We start from the raw sequence: 19,382 nt of genomic DNA, 5'->3' as shown, positions 1-19,382 counted from the left end.
ATGTTCCCAAGGCCCTTAGTTTAGTGGAATAGCACCTGGTTTGCACGCAAGTCCAAGGCCCCGCAGAGCTGCTGCTACCTGCCAGTGCAGACAAGACAGAGCTGGGGGGACCACAGTCTGACTCCGACGGCCGCTCCCTCTCTTCCAAGCTCCAGATAAAGTGGGTGCATGGAGGTGAAGCCAGGAAGCACAACGTGTGAAAGGACGGGCGGCGTTTTGCCGTATACACGGTGCAAGCACTGAACAGCATTTCCAAGGCTCTAAAGGTTCCCCGCTGTGATTTCTGGCAAGCCACCTCCCGCTAGCTGATCTTCAGCTGTAGACTCCAAGCCCGTCCGTCATGCCTTTTGACCGAGAACTTGGTTTGCTTTTTTTTTTTTAAATCTCACAGTCACATGGAATCCCAACAGCTACTCCGGTACAAAGTTTATCTTCAGCATCAGAGTTCGGCGCTGTGCCTCTTTCCAAGGTAAGACCAGGAAGGTCGCCGTTCAAGCCTTATCAGACGATCAGGCTCACTCCGATGAATATTCCATTAATGCCAGACCTCACCTGGACCCCCGGGTCTCCTTCCGGGGGAGGCTGCATTTGAAGGAGGACATTGACAGACTGGGCTGGTGTGTTCAGCCTGGAGGAGAGGAGACTGGGGTCCAGGTGGGGAGAGAAAAGCAGCCTTCAACTATCCAAAGGGCTGCCGCATAGAAAGAGGCGCAGCAGACGCCCTCTCCGTCCCTCCGGAGGTCTACAACCGGTCTGCTGAAGGAGCAAGAAAGCTGCTTTCAGCTAGACTCTAGGAAGACCTTCTTAACGGCAGGGCCTGTGGGGACAGCGGAACTGTCTGCCTCATGAGATGGTGGGCTTTCCTTGGCTGGGGGTCCTCAGGCTGGAGACGGCCGCCTTTCAGGGATGTGCCAGCCGTTTCCTGCACTGAGTGTGTGTGTGTGTGTGTGTGTGTGTGTGTGTGTGTGTGTGTGTGTGTGTGTGTACTAGAAGACCCCCAAGGTGCCCCCCCAGCTCTAGCATTCTGAGATCCTATGCACCTCCAAGAAAAGGGGGCAGGGCTCCGAGACCGGATGAACCCCAGAGGGCTTCTCTTTCCAAGAAAACACCTGGGCGTCTGTAAGTGAGGAGCAGAGGAAGCGGCCTCCTACCGAGTCAGGTTCTTGGTGCCTCTAGCTCAGGATTGCCTGCTCTGACCGGCAGCGGCTCTCCAGGGTTCCGGGCTCAGGAGTCTCTCCCAGCCCGGCCCAAGCCTGGGAATGCCCTAACACTGAGCTACGGCCCGATGGCCTCAGGGGGGAAATCTCGCAGCGCTCAGAGGCAGTGTCCCATCCCAATGCAAACCAGGTCAGACCCTGCTTAGCGGAGGGGGGGATTCATGCTCGCCACCTCAAGGCCAGCTCTCCTCCCGCTCTGCTGCACTGCACAGCGCTTTTCACCCTGAGAAACACAGCAAGGGAGCACAGGATGAGGTCAGCCGCCTCCGAGGAGAGAAGCAGAAGCCTTTCCGGGATATGCAAGATTCTCCCTCCCCCCCCCCCCCCGTCCGTTCATCAACAGCTCCCACCCGGGAAGGGAAGGCGAGTCGCCCGAATAAAGGTCACAGACGCAGATAAGGAGAGGCAGTCGAGTCAGCAGCTCAGGAAGCAGAAGATGCCGATTCAACAGGTTACAAGGGCAGTACGATTCAATGCCGATTCGACAGGTTACAAGGTCAATTCGTCAGAGCCCGATCCAGACTGGAGCGAGTTTGTGCAAGAAGCACCCCCCACCCAGAGCTGCATCCCTAGGCTGGGGAGGAGGTCAAGGGCCATGCTCCGAAATGCCTTCCCTTTAGGCGACAGGGTTGTTGCTCAGAGGCAGAGCCTCGGCTTGGCCTGCAGAAGGTCCCAGGTTGAATCCCCGGCAGCATCTCCAAGTAGGACTGGGGAAGACTCCTGCCTGGAACTTTGGAGAGCTGCTACCAGTCAGAGTAGACGGCACGGAGTCGAACGGACCGGTCCAAGGCAGCTTCTGGGGGCCATCTTTCCAACAGGAAAGCCGGAGAGAATAAGCACCCTGCTTTCTGCCTGTAGGGCGCTGTGAGGCCCACCTCCAAGGAGGACCAAGGTCCAAGCCTCGCCCAGCTCAGCCCGAAAGAGCCTGTTGCTGCCACCCGGGCCTGCTCAGTCAGCAGTTCCGACTCGAGCTCAGCACGAAGCGAGGCCCTTCGTGCCACGACAGCAACTCCCATAGCAACCCCCACGCTCCAGCAAACAAGGCCGTCCGCTGAGCACAGAAGGCAGCGTCACTTGGAGAGAGAAAGGGAAGTCCCTCCCTGGTCTGGAGCCGTATCAAGAGCACAGCAGCCGTGACGGAGGGCAGCCCAACTGCCAGGAAACCGCAGAAGCAAGATCATGGGACTGAGCCGTGTGATTTTCGGGGCCACAGAGTTCTGGAGACTTCATCAGACCTAGGAAGCAGCTGGAAGCCGAGTCAGGCCATTGGTTCATCCAGTTCAGGACGGTCAGCACTGGCAGGCAGCAGCTCTCCCGGGGTTCAAGCCGGAGTTTCCCCCAGCCCGAACTAGAGTTGCTGCCAGGGATCGAACCCGGGCCCTTCTGCGTGCCAAGCTGAGGCTCCAACACTGAGCTTCTGCCCCATCCCCGAGGGAGGGGACTTTTGAACATGGCCCTTGATCTTCTCCCCACACATCCCCAGCCTGGGGATGCAGCTCTGAGACCCGGAGCGCTGCCTGGGTTCTCTCCCTGGCAGCATCTCCAGACAGAGCTGGGAAAGACACCCCACTGAGACCTTGGAGAGCTGCTGCCAGTCTGGGTAGACAATCCTAAACTCGCTGGACCAAGGGTCTGACTCAGTATATGGCCGCTGCCTAGGTTCCTACCTGTGTGAGCGCTGCAGGGTGGCCTTTGGGCCTGTGTACACTTTGCTCTCACACTTGACTCCCACCCCCCGGGAATCCGCAGCAGCCATAAAAGAAGGGGGTGCCCGCTTTGCAGATGTCAGCAGAAGCTAGCAAGGTCTTGGGGGCTGATGAAGGCGGTGGGGGGCAGGGGCTGCCTGCACGGGTCGGTGTCCCTCCTCCCACCCTGGCCGCTGCACCGTCCACTCAGACATGATCAGTCCTGCACTTTGGACACCGCCGAGTCAATCTTTCACAGGGTCTGCAAAGATTCGAGGCACGGGGAAGTTTCCAGCCCTGGCAGGAATTTGGCGAGATCACAGGAAGTGGCTGTCTGCTGAATCAGACCTTTGCCCCCCAGGTCTGTATTGCCCACACTGACTGGCAGCCGCCCTCCAAGGTTTCTGGCAGGGGTCTTGCCCAGCCCGACCTGGAGATGCTCTCAGAATCTGAACTCAGGACCTCCAGGGTCTGCCCTGGTTGCATAGGAATGGGAGGAGACTAGAAGTGTGAGCACTGGAAGAGATTCCCCTCAGGGGATGGAGCTGCTCTGGGAAGAGCATCTAGGCACCAAGTTCCCACCCTGGCAGCATCTCCAAGATAGGGCTGCAAGAGACTCCTGCCTGCAACCTTGGAGAAGCCGCTGCCAGTCTGGGTAGACAATCCTGAGCTAGATGGACCAAGGGTCGGACTCGGTAGAAGGCAGCTTCCTAACCCCTGCACTCGATGGGATCCTCAACGCCCCCCTCTGCCCAAAATGCGGAGAACGTGACGGGGTGAACGCAGACAGGGCGGAGGCTTACCTGGCAGGTGACACAGGTAAGCGTAGAAGCCCTCCGATTTGAGCATGATGAGCAGGGACCCCCAGCCCAGGAGGACCGCCGAGAAGAAGAGGTTCTCCACCACGGCTGTGATGGCCATCCACCAGCGACGCCGGTGGGCAGTGGCTAGTGTGGGGGCCATCTTGATGTCAACGGGGGGGTCCTCCTCACCTGGTACACAAGAAACACAAAGCACCTTTTAACATGAGCAGCCCCCTCTCTGGGAAGAGCCCCCCACCCATCCCCACACAGATGCAAGCTCTGCCCTGGGCAGCCTGTAGGAGGCACACACCTCAAGCCCCACCACCACCCCATGACATCCCAGTTCATAATATACAATATACACTTATTCCAGTTCGTAATGACAGTGCACTCGTTTTATTTGTGAATTCCCACCGAGGAAGAACGCCGGGATCTGGGGCAAACACTAGCAGAAGCCATGCTGACTGTTCCTCGGCAAGGCTCGTCCTTCAAAATCTTTGTCCCTACTTAATAAAAAATGAATTTGGGAAAAAAAAATCTTTGTCCCTACAACGCTGCATGTAACAGGGGTTCCCCGATGAGGTGGGCTACAACTCCCATCATCCCCAGCTAAAGGCCATGGCAGCTAGGGGTGCTGGGCATTGTAGTCCACCAACATCTGGGAAATCCCCGTTACAGGCAACACAGAGCCCTCCCTCGTCCCACAGGAGCCTCATCGTCAGAAATGAGAAATGACGATGTTGCAGAAAGCAGCGGGCGAATTATGAAACCACTAGAGCCGGACAGCAGTTGCCCAAGACGAGTCTTCCAAGAACTCGAGTGTGAAACTGCCCAGCTCTTCTGAAAAAAGACATGCCACTTGAGCAGTTTGGAAGGCAGCCCCTCATTTTTAAAGAGGAGGCTCTGGGAAGTCACAGAGCCCAACTTTCCCCCGAGGTCACGGAAAACAAGGCACAGTTGAAGAATCCGAAGAACAAGCCTTGCAGGGGAACCATCAGCATGGCTGCGGCTCTCTGTTGGCCCAGATACGCCCGCAACTCCTGCCTGTGGCTTCCAGCGGCATCTGGGGTGGGTGGGTCGTGGTGTGAAACAGGAGGCTGGACTGGATGGGCCTCCTTGGGCCTGATCCAGCAGGGCTGCACTTATGTTATTGTGTACATTGATAGAGAGCACCATGAAGGCCATCACCAGCAAAGAAAATCCAGTCTCCTTGAGTTCTTTAATTGTGTCAGCAAAGCACGTAGCCGGGAGTCAGTTATTGACTTGGTCTCCCCAAAATCTCTTGACAAAGTAAACTTACTAGTGGCAGAAGAGTTGGGGGGGGTGTCTCCTCTTACGCATTAGTAACTGAATAGAGAACAAGGGGAGGATCTGGGCCTGGAGGGGAGCAGATAGCGGGAGAGTCCTCCAAGGATCTGGATCAGGACCAGCGGTCAGTGGGCTAATGTGTGTGTCATTCTGCAACCAGGAGGGCAATCGGGTTTACACAGGACCCACAATGATTTGGGGTGGCTGCCAAGAGCTCCAGAAGGGATCTCTCCAAACTGGGCAGCAGAGAGGCAACGGAGGCTTCGTGCAATCCAGAGAACAGTTTGTAAACAGCCCGAACGTAATGTGCACCATGCAATCCAGACCCGGGAAGGGAGCCCAGGGTTGTAGGGGGCTGAGATTTCACAAGAGTCACAGGTGCTCATACTGCGCCCGGCTTTTCCCTTTTCCACAGAAGACAGCAACTTTGTGAAGGGAGGGATTTAAGCCTGGGGGAAAGTGATCGCCCAATCCAACGACCCCACTCCAAGTCAGGGACCTTCCAGCCCACTGGGTGTAGGATCTGAACACAGATCTTCAGCACCCTGCTTAGGAAGAGCCTCCACTGGAAGCTGCTGTCCAAAGGCTAAGCAGCAGGAAAGGAGCGTCAGTTTCAAGGAGAAACTGAAGGAACAGGGAGAGGAGAGATTTATAACAGGGGGCACGAAAGGGGCAGACACTTCTCCTCCCTCTTCCATACCTCGAGGAGTCCCACTGAAGTTAAAAGAACTCGTTAGGCTAGGGGGGTCGCCAACCTCGGGTCCCTAGATGTCGGACTACAACTCCCATCACCCCCACCACAATGGGGCAAGGCAACGGATGTAGGGGGAGCAGAGCTGTTGTCCTACCACATCTGCAGACCCAAGGCTGGGACCCCCGCCCCAAGCGACAGCCCGGCTGACTATCACCCCATCACCCCCACCCCCACCCCAGTGACTAAAGGCAGTGGATGATGGGGGTTGTCATCCACCGCCACCCGGCGGAGAGGCGAGGCTGGCAGGCAAGCCCCCCTCAGCTAGGCAAAGCCTCCCTGCTTGGTCTCCAGAGGACTACTCCGAGTAAGTCGCCCCCCTGCTGCTACTCGGCCAGCGCTGCTGGGCAGGGGCTGACTCTTGCAGGAGCAGCGCCGGGGGGCCAGGCGAGCGCGCACGGAGGAGGCGGAGACCCCAGAGGCGCGCCCCGTGGCTGGCATCGCCCGCAGCGCAGCGAGCCGGGACTGCAGCCTGCCCCCTCCCCGAGGCGCCGGCAGCCTGGCCTGGCCCGCCCCGCTGCTGCCGCCGCCGCCGGAGCATCCTCCCGCGGGGAGCGAGGCGCGCGCGCCCGCCCGAGCCCCGTCGCTGCTCACCTGTGCTGCCGCCTCCTGCTGCTGCTGCCCGGCCCCGCTCGGCGCTCGCTTGGCCCCGGCAGCTGCGCGGCGCTGCTTTTAACCCGCCGGGGGGAGCCAGCCGGGGGGGGCACTGATTGGTCCCCGGCCTGTTTCCAGCTCCGCCGCAGCCAATCAGAGCGGCCGGCGGCTCCCAGCCCGGCTGAAGGTGGGAGGGGGGCGGGCCCGGCTGCTCTGCCTCCTTGCTGCTGGCATCAGCTGCGCCTCCTCGGCCCCGGAAGCGCTTGGCTGGCGCAGGCAGGCAGGCAGGCTCCCGGGGCGCTGCTGCTGAGCATGCACAGAGTGCCCGGCCGAGCGGGGCAGCCGAGGAAGCTGCCGCTGCTGCTGCCTACCGAGTCAGGCCCTTGGCTCCCAGATCTCGCTCAGGGCCGTCTCCTACCCCGACTGGCAGCCGCTCTCCAAGGTTTCAGGCCGGCCCGCAGATGCACGACCGCAGAAGGCGGCAGGCCGCTGCGAGCTGGAGAGACGAGTCTGTCTCTCCCGGGCCCTGCGCCATGCCCCCGAATGGGGCTGTGTGTCTGCCCCCTTGCTGGGTGTGTGGGACCTGATCCTGCAAGCACCGCGGCGGCAGCAGCCCCTGGCTGCATCCACCCTTCACACCCGCGGAAGCTCGCCGCGGCAGGGCGCAAGGTCCGCTGCCGCCCCCCCCCTCTGCCAATGCGCATTGCTGTTCCTCCTGGGCACCCCAGATCCTTGGACCCCCACCCCGGGGTGTCTGTGCCTGCGCTTGGCTCTGCTGCTGCCGCCCCACTCTGCTTGCACGCACCCTCCTGGGTGCAGACAAGACGACCCCCGGCTGGGCTGCCCCCTCCACCTGGCGACGGGCAGCGCAGCCTGGCAGCAGCGCAGAGGATCGGGCCCCAAAGAGAACCTCTCCACTCGACTGCAACGCCTTGCCGAGTAACGCAACTCTCCTTGCCGAAGAGCTCTGTGGGTCTCACAGGCTTGCGTGCGCGCAACCCCAGCAGCAGCAGCGGCCGTTCTCCTGCGAAGACGGAGAAGATACAGGCTTCTGTGTCTGAGCCTGAAGCGGAGAAACAAGAGGGGGGCCTGCCCTGGAGGGGCTGTTGGACCCGCCGCGACCCTGTCGCCAGGGCCATTGGGCAGAGCGGCACAGAAAGGGGGGGGGGGCGCTGTGGCAAGGAGGCGCCCAGAAGCCCAGATGAGGGGCAGGAGGAAGGAGCTGGGACTCCTTTGGAAAGAAGCGAGCTAGTTTAGACAGGTTGAAGCCGGAGCCCAGGAGCACTCCGATTTCTGGGGCACTGGCGCCCTCTGGCGGACACAGCCCCAACCAGCAGGGATGCGTCAGACTCCCCAGGAAAACACATAAACACCTGTCTGTCTGTCTACCTAGCTACTTTCTCTGCATTTCTTTCCTTGTCTATCAATCTATCTGCTTTCTCTGCATTTCCTTCCATCTTTCTTTCTCTCTGCAATTTCTTTCTTCCTCTCTCCGCAATTAGAAACATTTCTCTCTGCAGTTTCTTTCTCTCTGCAATTTCTCGCTCTACAATTTAATTTCTCTCTCTCCATGATTGTTATTTCTTTCTCTTTCTCTCTCCCTCTCTGCAATTTCTTTTTCTTTTCTCTCTCTCTCTTTCCATTCCCTTCCTTCCTTCCTTCTCTGTGGCAGGGAAGAGCCCGGAGGACCAGCTAGAGGTTTATAATTTCAAAGGGGCTTTGACCAATTCTTGGAGGCCAGGGCTATCAAACGGCCACCGGTGTTGAGATGACTATAGGCCACCTCCAGGCTTCGAGGCCTCCGAATAAGAGTTGCAGGGCAGGAGAGCGGGCCTGGACGAGATAGGCTTTGGGCCTGATCCAGCAGGGCTGTTCTGGTGTTTTTATCTAATCTTGTCTGTCTAATCTGCATGTGACTCTTAAAACCAACCAGAATCTCGAGGGCAGCGTTTATTTCCCAAAAACCAGAGGAGCTCAAGGCTCCGTGAAAACCATCCCCTGGGATCCAGAAGTCCTTCCCTGAGAGGCAGGGGCTGTTTGGAGCATTCAGTGACTCGGTGGGAAATGCACTCTGTGCATGCTCAGGTTTCTACTTAGGGCATGGTCAGGCGGTCCCAAGGCACCTATACACACCCCACCTCAATTGCCAAAGGGCCAGCCTCTGGCCAGTGTGGCGGGGAATGATGGGAGTTGTAGTCCAACGGGGGGAGCCGAGTTTGAGCACCTGTCGTGTGAGCCATGCTCTCTGGGCTGGCTTTATGCACTTCTCAGCCCCCTCACAGCTTTTAGAAAACAGGTACAGACGTGGCCACTTCACCCAGGCTTTTTATAGGAGGGCACCGTTTGGGGGTGTGTGTGTGTTTTTTAAACTGCTGCTGCTTTGTGTTTTCTGCGTTACTGTCTTCTATCGGTTTTCTAAACTTGTAAACAGCGATTATATTGTGTTTATATTTCATATCGGTCCTTTGAATTTGTACTTTGATTGTGCGTCGTTTGGATGCCTATTGCAAACCGCTTTGGGATGGTGGGGATGAAGAGGGGCCTAGGCGTGGAGCGAGTAGGCAGAGAAGCCCATCTCCACGCCTGCTGGCGTTCATTCACTCTCCAGTGAGGGACACTCCCGCTCCTTCCTTCATTGCAACCATCAAGGAACCCAGGGGCCCTTCGTGGAGATCATCCTTGGGAAGGATGCAGACCTTGCCGGGGGGCGGATCTGTCTGCCTCCCCCCCCTTGGGCTTTTTACTCTGCTACGGCACAGCGAGAGTGTGAAATAAGGGGAGTGGGTTTCCAGATGGCCGCAGACTCCCGAGAGTGAGGGCAGGAGCGGGGTGCCTCTGGGTACCCGTTGCGGGGGGAGTCACAGAAGGAGAAAGGGCACGCCCTCAACTCCCGCAGCTGTGGGCTTCCAGCAGCATCCGGTGGGCCACTGTGCGAAACGGGGTGCTGGACTAGATGGGCCGCCTTGGGCCCGATCCAGCAGGGCTGTTCTGATGTTCAGGAGAGCCGGAGGGCTGTGCTGTGACTGGTGGGCGACCGCAGTGGGCTCCAGCAGCCGCTGGGGGATGGTGACCAAGCTCAGCGCCCTTGCTTTGCACGCAGGTTCAATACCAGGCATCTCTAGGTAGGGCGGGGGGGGGGGGACGGGGACTCTGTCTGAAACCCTAAAGAGCCGCTGCCAGTCACAGTAGACAATACTAAGCTAGGTGGACCAAGGGCTTGACTCGGTAGAAGGCCATTTCCTCTATCCAAAAGTCGAATTGTATTTATTTAGAGATGGAGCCTTAACTCCGAGGTAGAGCATCTGCTTTGTACAGAGAAGGACCCTAACCCTAACCCTGGCAGCATTTCCAGGTAGGACTGGGAAAGACTCCTGCCTGAAACCTTGGTAAGCTGCTGCCAGTCAGAGCCGACAACCCTGAGCTGGGTGGACCAAGGGCTTCTGATGTGTCCCAGGTAAATGCAAAAAATAAATAAATCCCAGGTTCAATCCCTGGCAGCATCTCCAAGTGGGGCTGGGAAAGACTCCCACCTGAAACCCTGGAGAGACGCTGCCAGTCAGAGCAGACAATCCTGAGCTAGACGGACCAGAGGTCTGACTCGGTAGAAGGCAGCGGCTTCCGAAGCAAGGAACGCCAGCAGAAGTCACCCCCAAAGCAAGAGATGCTGCCAGAGACAAAAGGACGGAGGCGACACGGCAACTCTTGAGGTCGGACGTGGTTGAAAGAAGGTGCGAGGGCGACTCCTTCAGCAGGCCGAACACCAGCCCCGTTTTATTGACGAAGCACCCAGGGCGAGTCTCAGCTGCCTCAAGGTCGAAGAACATGCCTCTGAGCACGTGCCGAGTTCCCCCCCACCGAGGGGGCTGTAATCCTGGGGGCTGCCCCTAGGGAGGGAGTCCTCCCCGCAGTCCGGGCCCAATCCAAAGCGGCCCCGGCCGGGTGTCTCCAAGCCCACGCCACAGCCCTGGCTCTTGCTGCCGAGGAGATCTCGCCGGGGGGCCGAATGGGGAGAAGGGCGCCAAGGCTCCTCCGGGGCAAACGGTCCATCGTGCCGTGCAGAATCCCCTCTGGCCCCCTGGGCTTGTGGCCGGAAGGCTCTCTCTGGGGCCGGATTGGCCAGCCGGGGTGGGAGGGGGGCCTAGGCCGTGGCGGAGACATTCTCATATTGGGGCTCCTCTCCCTGGGCCGCCTTCTCCGAGGAGCCCCCTTGGAGCGCCGACGACTCCGCCTGCCTCTGGGAAGCCGCCAGGCTCGGGCTCTCCCCGGGCTGCCCTCCCAGAAGCCCCCGGCCCTTGGCCCCGGCGGCGGTGGCGAGTTCGAGTTCCAGTCCCAGCCCAGTGGCCTCCGGGCCGATCTCGCCCTGGCTCCGCAGTCTCCGGCTGTTCTTCTCCAGCTTCCTCCAGGGCAGCTTCGGGAGGCCTTCGAGGCTTCTCCGGAGCCGGGGCTCCTTCCTGGGGGGCGGCCTGGCCCGTGGCAGGCTGCCCTGCCTGGGGCCTTGGCTGCCCCCGCCCGCTTGGCCCACCGTCACGTAGATGGTGGAGATGCCCGGCTCTCGGCCTCCTCCCTGGGCTCTCGCCGCCGCCGCCGCCGCCGCCGCCTCGAGAGCCTCCACGCGCTGAGCCACGTGCCAGGAGCCGGAGATCTGCTTCCGGCGGCCTCCGGGGGTGCTCGGGGGGGGGACCCGGGGGCCCTCGGCCGCAGCCTCTTCCTCCCTGCAAGCCGCCTCCACGTTCTCGTACAGGCTCCCTGCAGCGTCGGCCTGCGGCGGCTCCCGTCCCGAGCCGGCGACTCGGAGCGGACCGCCGGAGCCGGCCTTGGGCTTCCAGAGGGCCTCGGTGGAGCCTCGGGGGCTCTGGGGGCCGAAGCGGGTCCCCTCGGCAAAGGAGACGGAGGGCCTCTTGGCCTTGGCCAGGCTGGAAGTGCGAGGGATGGCGAAAGGCTCCGTCGGCAGGTTCGGGGCCGGCCCCCCTTGCAGCTCGGCCTCTGGGGCTGAAAGAGAAGGCCACGGAGGAGTCAGCCACGGCAGCCGCCCCCCTGAGCCAGCATGCAGTTTAGCTGGGGACGGGGTCGGGGGGGGCGGAGGCCAAGCAGAAAAACCAAGCACTCGGAATTTGTAAAATATAGAATCCTGGAAGGGGGACCTTTTCAATCGCAGGCGAAGGCAGAGCCAAGCAAACCAGCTCGTCCACACAATCGTTTGAATCTAGGCTTAATGTGGGCTGCTGCTGCGACTGCATCCCTGACATCCAGCCTCTGTTTGGAATGTCCGGCAAAGGGGAGCCCCCCACGTCATGAGGCGGACTGTCCCACCGTCCCACAACTCTTACAGTTAGGACACACACACACACACACACAGACAATATCCATCCAGCTAGGGGCAAAAGGAGAAAAGGCACCAAGCCTGAAGCGTCACCTTCACTGGCAGGGAGTTGGTAGACCGGGCCGTCCTTGTCTTCGGTTTCTTCCGGGGTGTCAAAGGAGGAAGAGAAGGAGCTGTCCAAAGGCCAGGCGGCGGAGGGCGGCTCGATGAAGCTGGGATTGAAGGGGATCTCTGCATCATGGTGGGAGACTGCCGGGAACGGAGAGAGGAAGTGGAACGCAGGAACCCAGGAAACAACAACAACAAAATATTGATCTACCGTTTTTCAACAAAAGTTTCCAAAGTGGTTTACATAGAGAAATAATAAACAAATGAGATGGCTCCCTGTCCCCAAGGGGCTCACAATCGAAAAAGAAGCATAAGGTAGACACCAGCCACAGCCACTGGAGGGACGCTGTGCTGGGGGTGGAGAAGGCCAGTTGCTCTCCCCCTGCTCAATAAAAGAGAATCACCATGTTTAAAAGGTGCCTCTTTGTCCAGCTAGCAGGGGTAGGAAGGGGAATCTGCCTTATACCAAGCCAGGTCTGCTGTGGGGCTGCCCCAGGGCTTCACAGCATGCTCCCTGTCAACATAACAACTTCTCCACTTCGTCTCTGGCTGCCTTCAACATAACCCTGAAGAGGCACTGGCTTTCTCAGCTTTTTGTCTAAAACATTTTAAAACTGTTCCGAGTGTGCTTTTTATCACTGCTGTATTCTAAACAGTTGCACACCACCTGGAGACACGAGTATGTCGGGTAGTTTATAAATGTGACAAAGACACAAATGAACAAACAAACCACAAATCCCCACGGGAGAGGTTGCAGGGCACCCACATGATGTTCAAACCTGTAGCGCAATCTCTTGGCGCCCTCTGCTGGCCATGAGCTGACAAACCATGCAAAAGTTTCAAGTCAGAATAAAAGCTGGCTTCTGTAGAATACTTAGCCCTCCGGTTAATCCTGCCCCAGCTCAGGACACCAGCTGCTCCTTCACCTCCCTCAGTCTGGGGGCCTCTCTGTCAAGCGGGGGCTTGCCTTCTCGTGAGAAGGCCAACAGCCGAGATTCTCGTGGCCCAGGTTCTGCCTTGCCACAATTCCTGCATCGAGGCAAGGAGTCTCTCCCGCTCTGCTTACCTGTCACACGTGGAAGTTTGTATGCCCCCAGAGAGAAGCAGGGCAAGGCGTTGCTGACGTTGGCCAGGGTCCCCAACACGTGGTGCTTCATTCGGGAGATTGGATTAGCAGCTGCTGCCCTGAGGAGGAAAATAATTTTATGTCGATTTCCCAAAGAGCTGGACTTCTTATTTATTTGTTCCATAGTTCAGCACTTCGGGGAGAGGGATAATGGGAGTCTGTGGGAGTCGTGATGAAATGAAACAACGGGCGACTGTCCCACCGCCCAGTTACAGCACCTCTCATTGGCGTCCGCTGGAGCCGACCTGCAGCAGCAGTAGCAACAACAAATGCATAGCAGAAGGAGCAGCAGCGGGGTCAGGATCCCGGCCAGGAGCACCTCCCGATTCATCCCTGCTGCGGGAGAAAGAGAAGTCAGGTGGAGACGGAAAAGAACCTCCTCCTCCTCCTCCCAAGCCCATCATATCCCCCCCCCACCTCAACCCCAGGAGCCCTGCGATCTCCTAATGCACAGGCTCTGAGCCTCAGGGCCCCAGATGGCCTTGGACTGCGGCTTCCCTGAAGGGCCAAGGGCCGTCTAGGGACCCCAGGCTGAAAGCCCCTCTCCTCACAGAAGAGGAGGATGATCAGATGCTAACCTTGCCCAGCTGGCCAAGGAAAACTGGACCTCAGGACAGGCGTCCTCTGCAAGAGCCATAAGATTCCTGGTGAGCCAGGACGGAGGGCTCTGCTCTGGGCCCTGATCCCTGCCAAAGTGCATCTGACAAGTACCCAGGGCCTTCTCGGTGGCGGCCCCCAGGCCACGGAACTCGCTTTCAATGAGACCCACATGGGTCCCTCCCTCCCTCCCTCCCTCCCAGTCTTTCAGGGGAGACGGTCCTTGAAGTTCAGGCCTCTGACGGATAAGCAGCAGGCGCTCTTGGGTTTCCCTGATGGTTGGTTGCAGCTTGCTTGTTGGCTTTCAGTGCGCATTTCTAACGGTGTTTTATTTGCGGGTTTCCGTTGGTTGCTCTCTGCTCTGGGGTCCCCGGATGAAGGGTGATGTACAAATGTAGGTAGGCAGGTAGATAAGAGGAAGGAAGGAAGGAAGGAAGGAAGGAAGGAAAAATATGGGGGAAAGAAAGAAAGAAAGAAAGAAAGAAAGAAAGAAAGAAAGAAAGAAAGAAAGAAAGAAAGAAAGAGGGAGGGAGGGAGGGAGGGGGGGTAGGAGTTCTCCTTACCGAAAGCGCAGCCCCCAGAGGACGGGGGGCAGCCCCCCTCCCCACACAGGCAGGGCTCCGAGCAGTTGGGGCCACGCAAGCCTTCCGGGCAGGTCTGGTTACAGCTGCAAGAAGAAGAGAGGACAGCAAAGCAGGCCGCCGGGGTCCAGGCGGCCGCCTCCTCCTTCCAGCCTGCCCTTGCCAGCAGCAGCTGCCGCCGCCTTACCTGGTCCCCCAGTAGCCGGCCTGGCACAGGCACTGCCCCGTCACTGGATGGCAGCTCCCGTGGGAACACGCGGGACAGGCGGCCCGGCAGGCGGCCCCAAAGAATCCCGCTGGGCAGGGCTCCTCGCAGCTGCAGCGGGGGAGAGAGCCGGGAGGGGGGGGACACGGGACCATCATGGCTTGGGGTCACCTGGACACTCCCACGGCAGGAGGGGGGGCACCAGGCGGGGTGGGCGGCCCTTTCCGGAGGCCAGGTGGCAGCCCCCTCCAGGGGGAGATTCTTGGGGTGCCAGCGGGGTGCCGATCCCCTCCCCTCTGCCCCCCACCAGAGCTGCGGCTCGTCAGAGCCAGCCCGACCTTTCCAAATATGCTGGATGGATGGATAGATGGATGTCTTGGGGCCCCCCAGACACCAGGCCCCCAGGGCTCTCCATCTCCCCACCCCATCGGCCCAGATCTTTTCTCAGCTGCTTATAGGGCCTCCCGCGGCCCCCGCCCCCACAGACTGCCCCTCTTGCAGGGCACCCACCTGGCACCCCGGCGGCCCGGCTCACAGTCCCGGCACGCCCCGGTCTCCGGGTGGCAAGGCTCCCCTCGCAGGCAGTGGGGGCAGGCCCGGGTGCAGTTCTCCCCGTGGCGCCCGGCTGGGCAGGGCCGCTTGCACTGAGTTCCGATCCAGCCAGAGTGGCAGGCAGGGCAGACGCCGTCCGCCGGAGAGCAGGCCTCTGGGTGCGTGCAGTGGCCACACCTGGGGGAGCGAGGGGAGGGTGGTCACACGCCGGGGGCCTGCGGGGGGGGGGGGGGAGAAGCCTCCTGCCTCCCTGGCCGGCCAGCCACTCACCTCTCCCCGCACTGGCGCCCGTACGTCCCGGCGGGGCAGGGCTCCGCGCAGCCCGGGCCCCGATAGCCGTCGTCACAGGAGCAGCGTCCATCGTGGGGGCTGCAGGCTCCGTGCAGGCACGAGCACGGGTGCTGGCAGCCGGGCCCCCAGAGCCCAGCCCGGCACTCGCACTGGCCGGTCGCCGGGGCGCAGGGCGAGCCGTTGCAGCGGCAGAGGGCAGAGCACCGGGGGCCCCACCAGCCCGGGTGGCAGAGGCAGCGGCCCGTCCCGGAGTCGCAGCGGGAGCCCGACGGGTTGCACTGGCACAGCCGCCGGCAGTCCCCCGACCACCAGCCGGGCTTGCAGCGGCAGAGGCCCGCGAGCGGGTCGCAGCGGCCGTTGGGGCCGCAGCGGCACTTGAACTGGCAGCGGGGCCCCCAGTGGTCCGGCCGACAGGTGCACTGCCCGCTGGCCGGGTCGCAGGTTCCGTTGGGGAAGCAAGGGCAACTCTCTTTGCAGTCGGGACCCCAGTACTGGCCAGGGCAAGCTGGAAGAATCGGAATCGGCAGCGGAATCAGCATCGGAATCACCTTTATTCCGGTCTCTGACCAAACAGGGCGCAAAACAGCCAAGCAATCATGGGAGTATAAATACAATGTGGGTAAGGGACAGAAAGATCCTAATTTAAAAAAACAAAACAAAAAACCACCCACTGGCATATATAGGAACACAGGAAGCTGCCTTCTACCAAGTCAGACCCTTGCTCCATCTCGCTCAGGATCGCCTACCCAGACTGGCAGTGGCTTCTCCCAGGTTGCAGGCAGGAATCTCTCTCCCAGCCCGATCGTGGAGATGCTGCCAGGGAGGGAACTTGGAGCTTTCAGCATGCAAACAGGCAGGGGCTCTTCCCAGAGCGGCCCCCTCCCCAATCTCTTCCAGTGCTCACACAGGTGGTCTCCCGTCCAAATGCAAACCAGGCCAGACCCTGCTTAGCAGAGGGCACAATTCAAGCTGGCTCGCCTCCCTTCAGTCTCTCCGTGACTCTGTGGGGACCGACCCCACTTCCACAGCCCTGCCTTGAAACAGAAGACACGAGGCCGCTCCTGCAGGTTTCGTGACTGTGTGTGTCCGGAAGACACCAATTCTTCTGGTTCTCGCTGACCCCTTGATTCAGATACTCACGTGTGATACAATTGGCTCCGAAGAAACCAGGCCGGCAACGACAAATCCCTGGCCTCACGCACACCTCGTCTTCTCGGCAGGCATCCAAGCCGACACACAGTGCTGGGAACGACAGAAGGAGGTGTTCAGGGCCCTGTCATGAGAACGTAGGAAGCTGCTGTCTAGCGAGTCAGACCCTTGGTCTGTCTAGCTCAGAATGGTCTACTCTGACTGGCAGCGGCTCTCCAAGGTTTCAGGCAGGGGTCTCTCCCGGGGCCTACCTGGAGGTGCTGCTAAGGAGTGAACCAAAAGCAGAGGCTCTTCCACAGAGGTATGGGTGTCCGGCCTCATCCCCTAGGAAGCTGCTGTCTACTGAGTCAGACCATTGAGCCATCTAACTCAAGATTGTCTGCTCTGACTGGCAGCAGCTGTCCAAGGGTCTTTCCAAGCTCTATCTGGAGACGGCTGCACCGGCACTCAGCGTCACCGGTGGATCACTCTCTGCGCAGCACAGATTGCGCCCGTGCCGAACGGAAGGGGTGCACAGGGCGCCTGGAGACTCCAGACCCTGCACGGCAGGAAAAGCGGCACACTCACCCGTGGGGCACTCCGGGCCCGCTTGCTTCCATCCCGGGCAGCAGGTGAGGACGTGGGGCTGACTGGCAGGGGAGAAAAGCCACAAAGAAGCAAGACCAGACATACCAAAGACGCCCTCCTGAGCCCAGCCCCACAACCGGAGTCAGGCCATCCCGCTCAGGACCGTCTACCCTGACTGGCAGCAGCTCTCCCAGGTTGCAGGCAGGAGTCTCTCCCAGCTCCTGCTCATATGAAGCTGCTGCCTCCAATCGAGTCTGACCCTGGGTCCAGCTAGCTGGAGATTGCCTACACTGACCGGCAGCAGCTCTCCCAGGTTTCTGGCAGGACTCTCTCTCAGCCCGATCTTGGAGATGCTGCCAGGGAGGGAACTTGGGTCCTTCTGCATGCAAGGCACCGCCACTGAGTGATGGCCCCCTCCCTCCTGGGGAAAAGGGGTCCGAGCCTGTGCTGAAAGGGCCCCGCATGTTTCCATTCTTATCCGGGTTTCTGCTGGAACTACTTTCCCCCTTGCCCCGTGGGATTCCTCCACCCAGTCAGCAGCCACGAATGCACCACGGAGAGACCTAAAAGGCCAAGCTGAAGACAGACCATCCTGGAGAGAATCTCTCTCTGTGGTTGCACTGAATCCATCCATCAAAGGGCAACCTCATGGGGGTCAGGAAAAATATCATTACAACGGGATCAAGTTTGCAACCAACAACCCGAAGAAAAGGGGCCAGATCACTGAGCACGGTGCTCAGCTCCTCCTCAAGGCAGCAATCCACATGTGCAGAAGAGCGGTGATGAACTGGTTAGAAGGCGGAGGTCTACAAGACAAGTACAGGAGACTAGATCAAGAACGAACGGACGAGAATGGAGCTTTGAAGCGGGGTGGAGGCAAGCGCTGAAAGGGCCCAGAGGGTGAATAGCAGGAAACCGGAAACCCAAGACAAAAGGAGCCGTAGGCACAGAGAAAAGGACGGAGGACAGAAATTCCAAGCAGGAATCCGAGGGGCCTCCTCCTCCCATGGCTGCCCTGTGTGTGCTCCAGACAAAGCTTTGTCCCCTCCGGTGGGAAGGAGGCCAGGCCCCACACACCTGTGTCTCCCTCTTGCCAGGGTACCAGCTGGGCCCCCACCGTGTTATGGGGGGGGGGCGTCTCCGATCACGTGTGTCCAACTTTTCTATTCTGAAAAGCCACCCCAAACGGCTCGACGGCAACCCTCAATCGCAATAAGCCTCCCCTTTGGACTGGGGCAAGAGACGCCTTTTGGAACAGCGGTTATCTTCTATAAGTCAGGGAGAGAACGCAATGGTCTCCACCACCACCACCACCACCCCGGTGGCTGTTGCCGGTGTCTGCCTTATGCTTCCTTTTTCAGATTGGGAGCCTCTTTGGGGTTTGAAGCCCCCCTGGACCGAATCCAGTCAGAGAGCTCCAAAAGAATAGATGCTTTCAGAGCCCACTGAAGGCTGAGCACAGAGGGAGCAAGGCCAACCCCTCCCCTGGCAAGTCGTCCGGAGGCAGGCCCACCGATTTGGGCCATTGATGGGGGACAAAAGTCCACGGTGCCCCCCCCAGAAGCCACCTGATGGCGCAGCCGGGAAGTCACTTCTCTCGGGAGTCAGAGGTTGCCGGGTTGAATCCCTGCTGGTGTGAACCCGAGGGGGTCGACTCTCGTGGGTCAAATGGGCCGTAACCCAGAATCTGGCTTTTCAAAAGCCAATCTGGCAACCGCCCCTTGCCAAGGTGGCTGCGGCAAGCGCGACGGTCAGGGCAAGAAAATCAGGAGAAGGTCGCACAGAAAGCAGGACGCCTTCCAAGGTGGCCTCTCCTTTTCCGTCTCTGGGGGTGCAGCCCTCGTCAAAACTCACGGGGCGCCTCTGTCGCCCCCCCCCCCGCTGGCTCCCGGAGGACAGACCCTTCGAGGCGGGGAAGGGCATCCTGAAGCCCAGGCGACCCCGTCGCGGAGACCTACCTGTCGGACCTGCAGACGTGTCTCCCGTTGGGGTCCAGCTCAGTGCCGCTCCCAGCTGCCCCCCAGAGCAGCAGGCCAGCGAGCAGCGGCAGCGGCAGCAAGGCCTCCATGGCTCCTGGCAGGGCCCCGGCGAGGAGGAGGAGGACTCTTGGCCCAGGCGGCAGCCGTCTGCAGCACTCTGGTGGTCCCCCTCCAGCGCGGGCCTTCTCGCCCTCCTATTTCCTCCTTGGGTTTTCCTGAGGAAGTCAACTGGGAGTGACAGCAGAGGGAGGACAGGATGCCGGCACACACGGGGGCCTCTCCGCGGCCTATTTTGAGCCCAGTCCGCAGCAGGGAAACCGAGGCTGTTCAGGGCCGCCCTCGAGGGGGAGGACAGGAGACCATGTCCCGCCCTGGGCCTGACCCCCATTCTGGCCGGCCTCTTTCAAAGGTGCCTCTTTGCTTCGCGAGGAGGGGTCTCCTAAGTCAGCCAAAGATGTCAGCCTTAACGATGCACTTCACGTAAGGTGCAGCGTTCCCATCAAGCAGAATATATTACGCAAAATAAGGAATAAGATTCTAAACCGTTCT

The 19,382-nt window shown here is 60.0% G+C and overlaps 2 protein-coding genes across 4 annotated transcripts in view; both read right to left on the bottom strand.

Annotated features, from left to right (window-relative positions):
* The window catches only part of SLC43A2 (solute carrier family 43 member 2), a 28,905-nt gene extending 22,469 nt beyond the window's left edge, over positions 1-6,436 (bottom strand). The window contains exons 1-2 of the mRNA XM_053275569.1: positions 6,359-6,436; positions 3,706-3,894 (exon numbers count right to left, since the gene is read on the bottom strand). Coding sequence (XP_053131544.1) covers positions 3,706-3,865 — 160 coding nt within the window. The 5' untranslated portion in view covers positions 3,866-3,894; positions 6,359-6,436. The remainder of the gene's footprint in view (positions 1-3,705; positions 3,895-6,358) is intronic.
* A 3,170-nt stretch (positions 6,437-9,606) lies between these two features.
* SCARF1 (scavenger receptor class F member 1) lies at positions 9,607-19,376 on the bottom strand. 3 transcript variants are annotated; one of them, XM_053275636.1, is made up of 11 exons: positions 18,813-19,376; positions 16,855-16,916; positions 16,279-16,380; positions 15,118-15,700; positions 14,806-15,024; positions 14,278-14,406; positions 14,073-14,176; positions 13,131-13,248; positions 12,853-12,971; positions 11,772-11,927; positions 9,607-11,347 (listed from the first exon to the last, which is right to left on the bottom strand). In XM_053275636.1, the coding sequence occupies exons 1-11, from the start codon at positions 18,920-18,922 to the stop codon at positions 10,497-10,499; spliced, it is 2,553 nt and encodes an 850-aa protein (XP_053131611.1). In that variant the 5' UTR covers positions 18,923-19,376; the 3' UTR covers positions 9,607-10,496. The 3 variants fall into 3 exon arrangements, with proteins under 3 accessions (XP_053131611.1, XP_053131612.1, XP_053131613.1); XM_053275637.1 differs by having other exon boundaries at positions 13,131-13,245; XM_053275638.1 differs by having other exon boundaries at positions 15,118-15,643.
* Positions 19,377-19,382: the final 6 nt, after the last annotated feature.

This window comes from Hemicordylus capensis, chromosome 12 (assembly GCF_027244095.1).
Source record: "Hemicordylus capensis ecotype Gifberg chromosome 12, rHemCap1.1.pri, whole genome shotgun sequence".
Classification (NCBI taxonomy): Eukaryota; Metazoa; Chordata; class Lepidosauria; order Squamata; family Cordylidae; genus Hemicordylus; species Hemicordylus capensis.
Note: the sequence above shows the minus strand (reverse complement) of the source record. Positions and strands in the feature narration are given on the sequence as shown.

Excerpts from the sequence above, each read along its gene's own strand:
- SCARF1 (XM_053275636.1), bottom strand. The coding sequence starts at position 18,922 with ATGGAGGCCTTGCTGCCGCTGCCGCTGCTCGCTGGCCTGCTGCTCTGG. Across the intron at positions 15,025-15,117 it reads GGGCGCCAGTGCGGGGAGAG|GTGTGGCCACTGCACGCACC; the intron begins GTGAGTGGCTGG and ends TCGCTCCCCCAG. Across the intron at positions 11,348-11,771 it reads CCAACTCCCTGCCAGTGAAG|CCCCAGAGGCCGAGCTGCAA; the intron begins GTGACGCTTCAG and ends CTTCTCTTTCAG.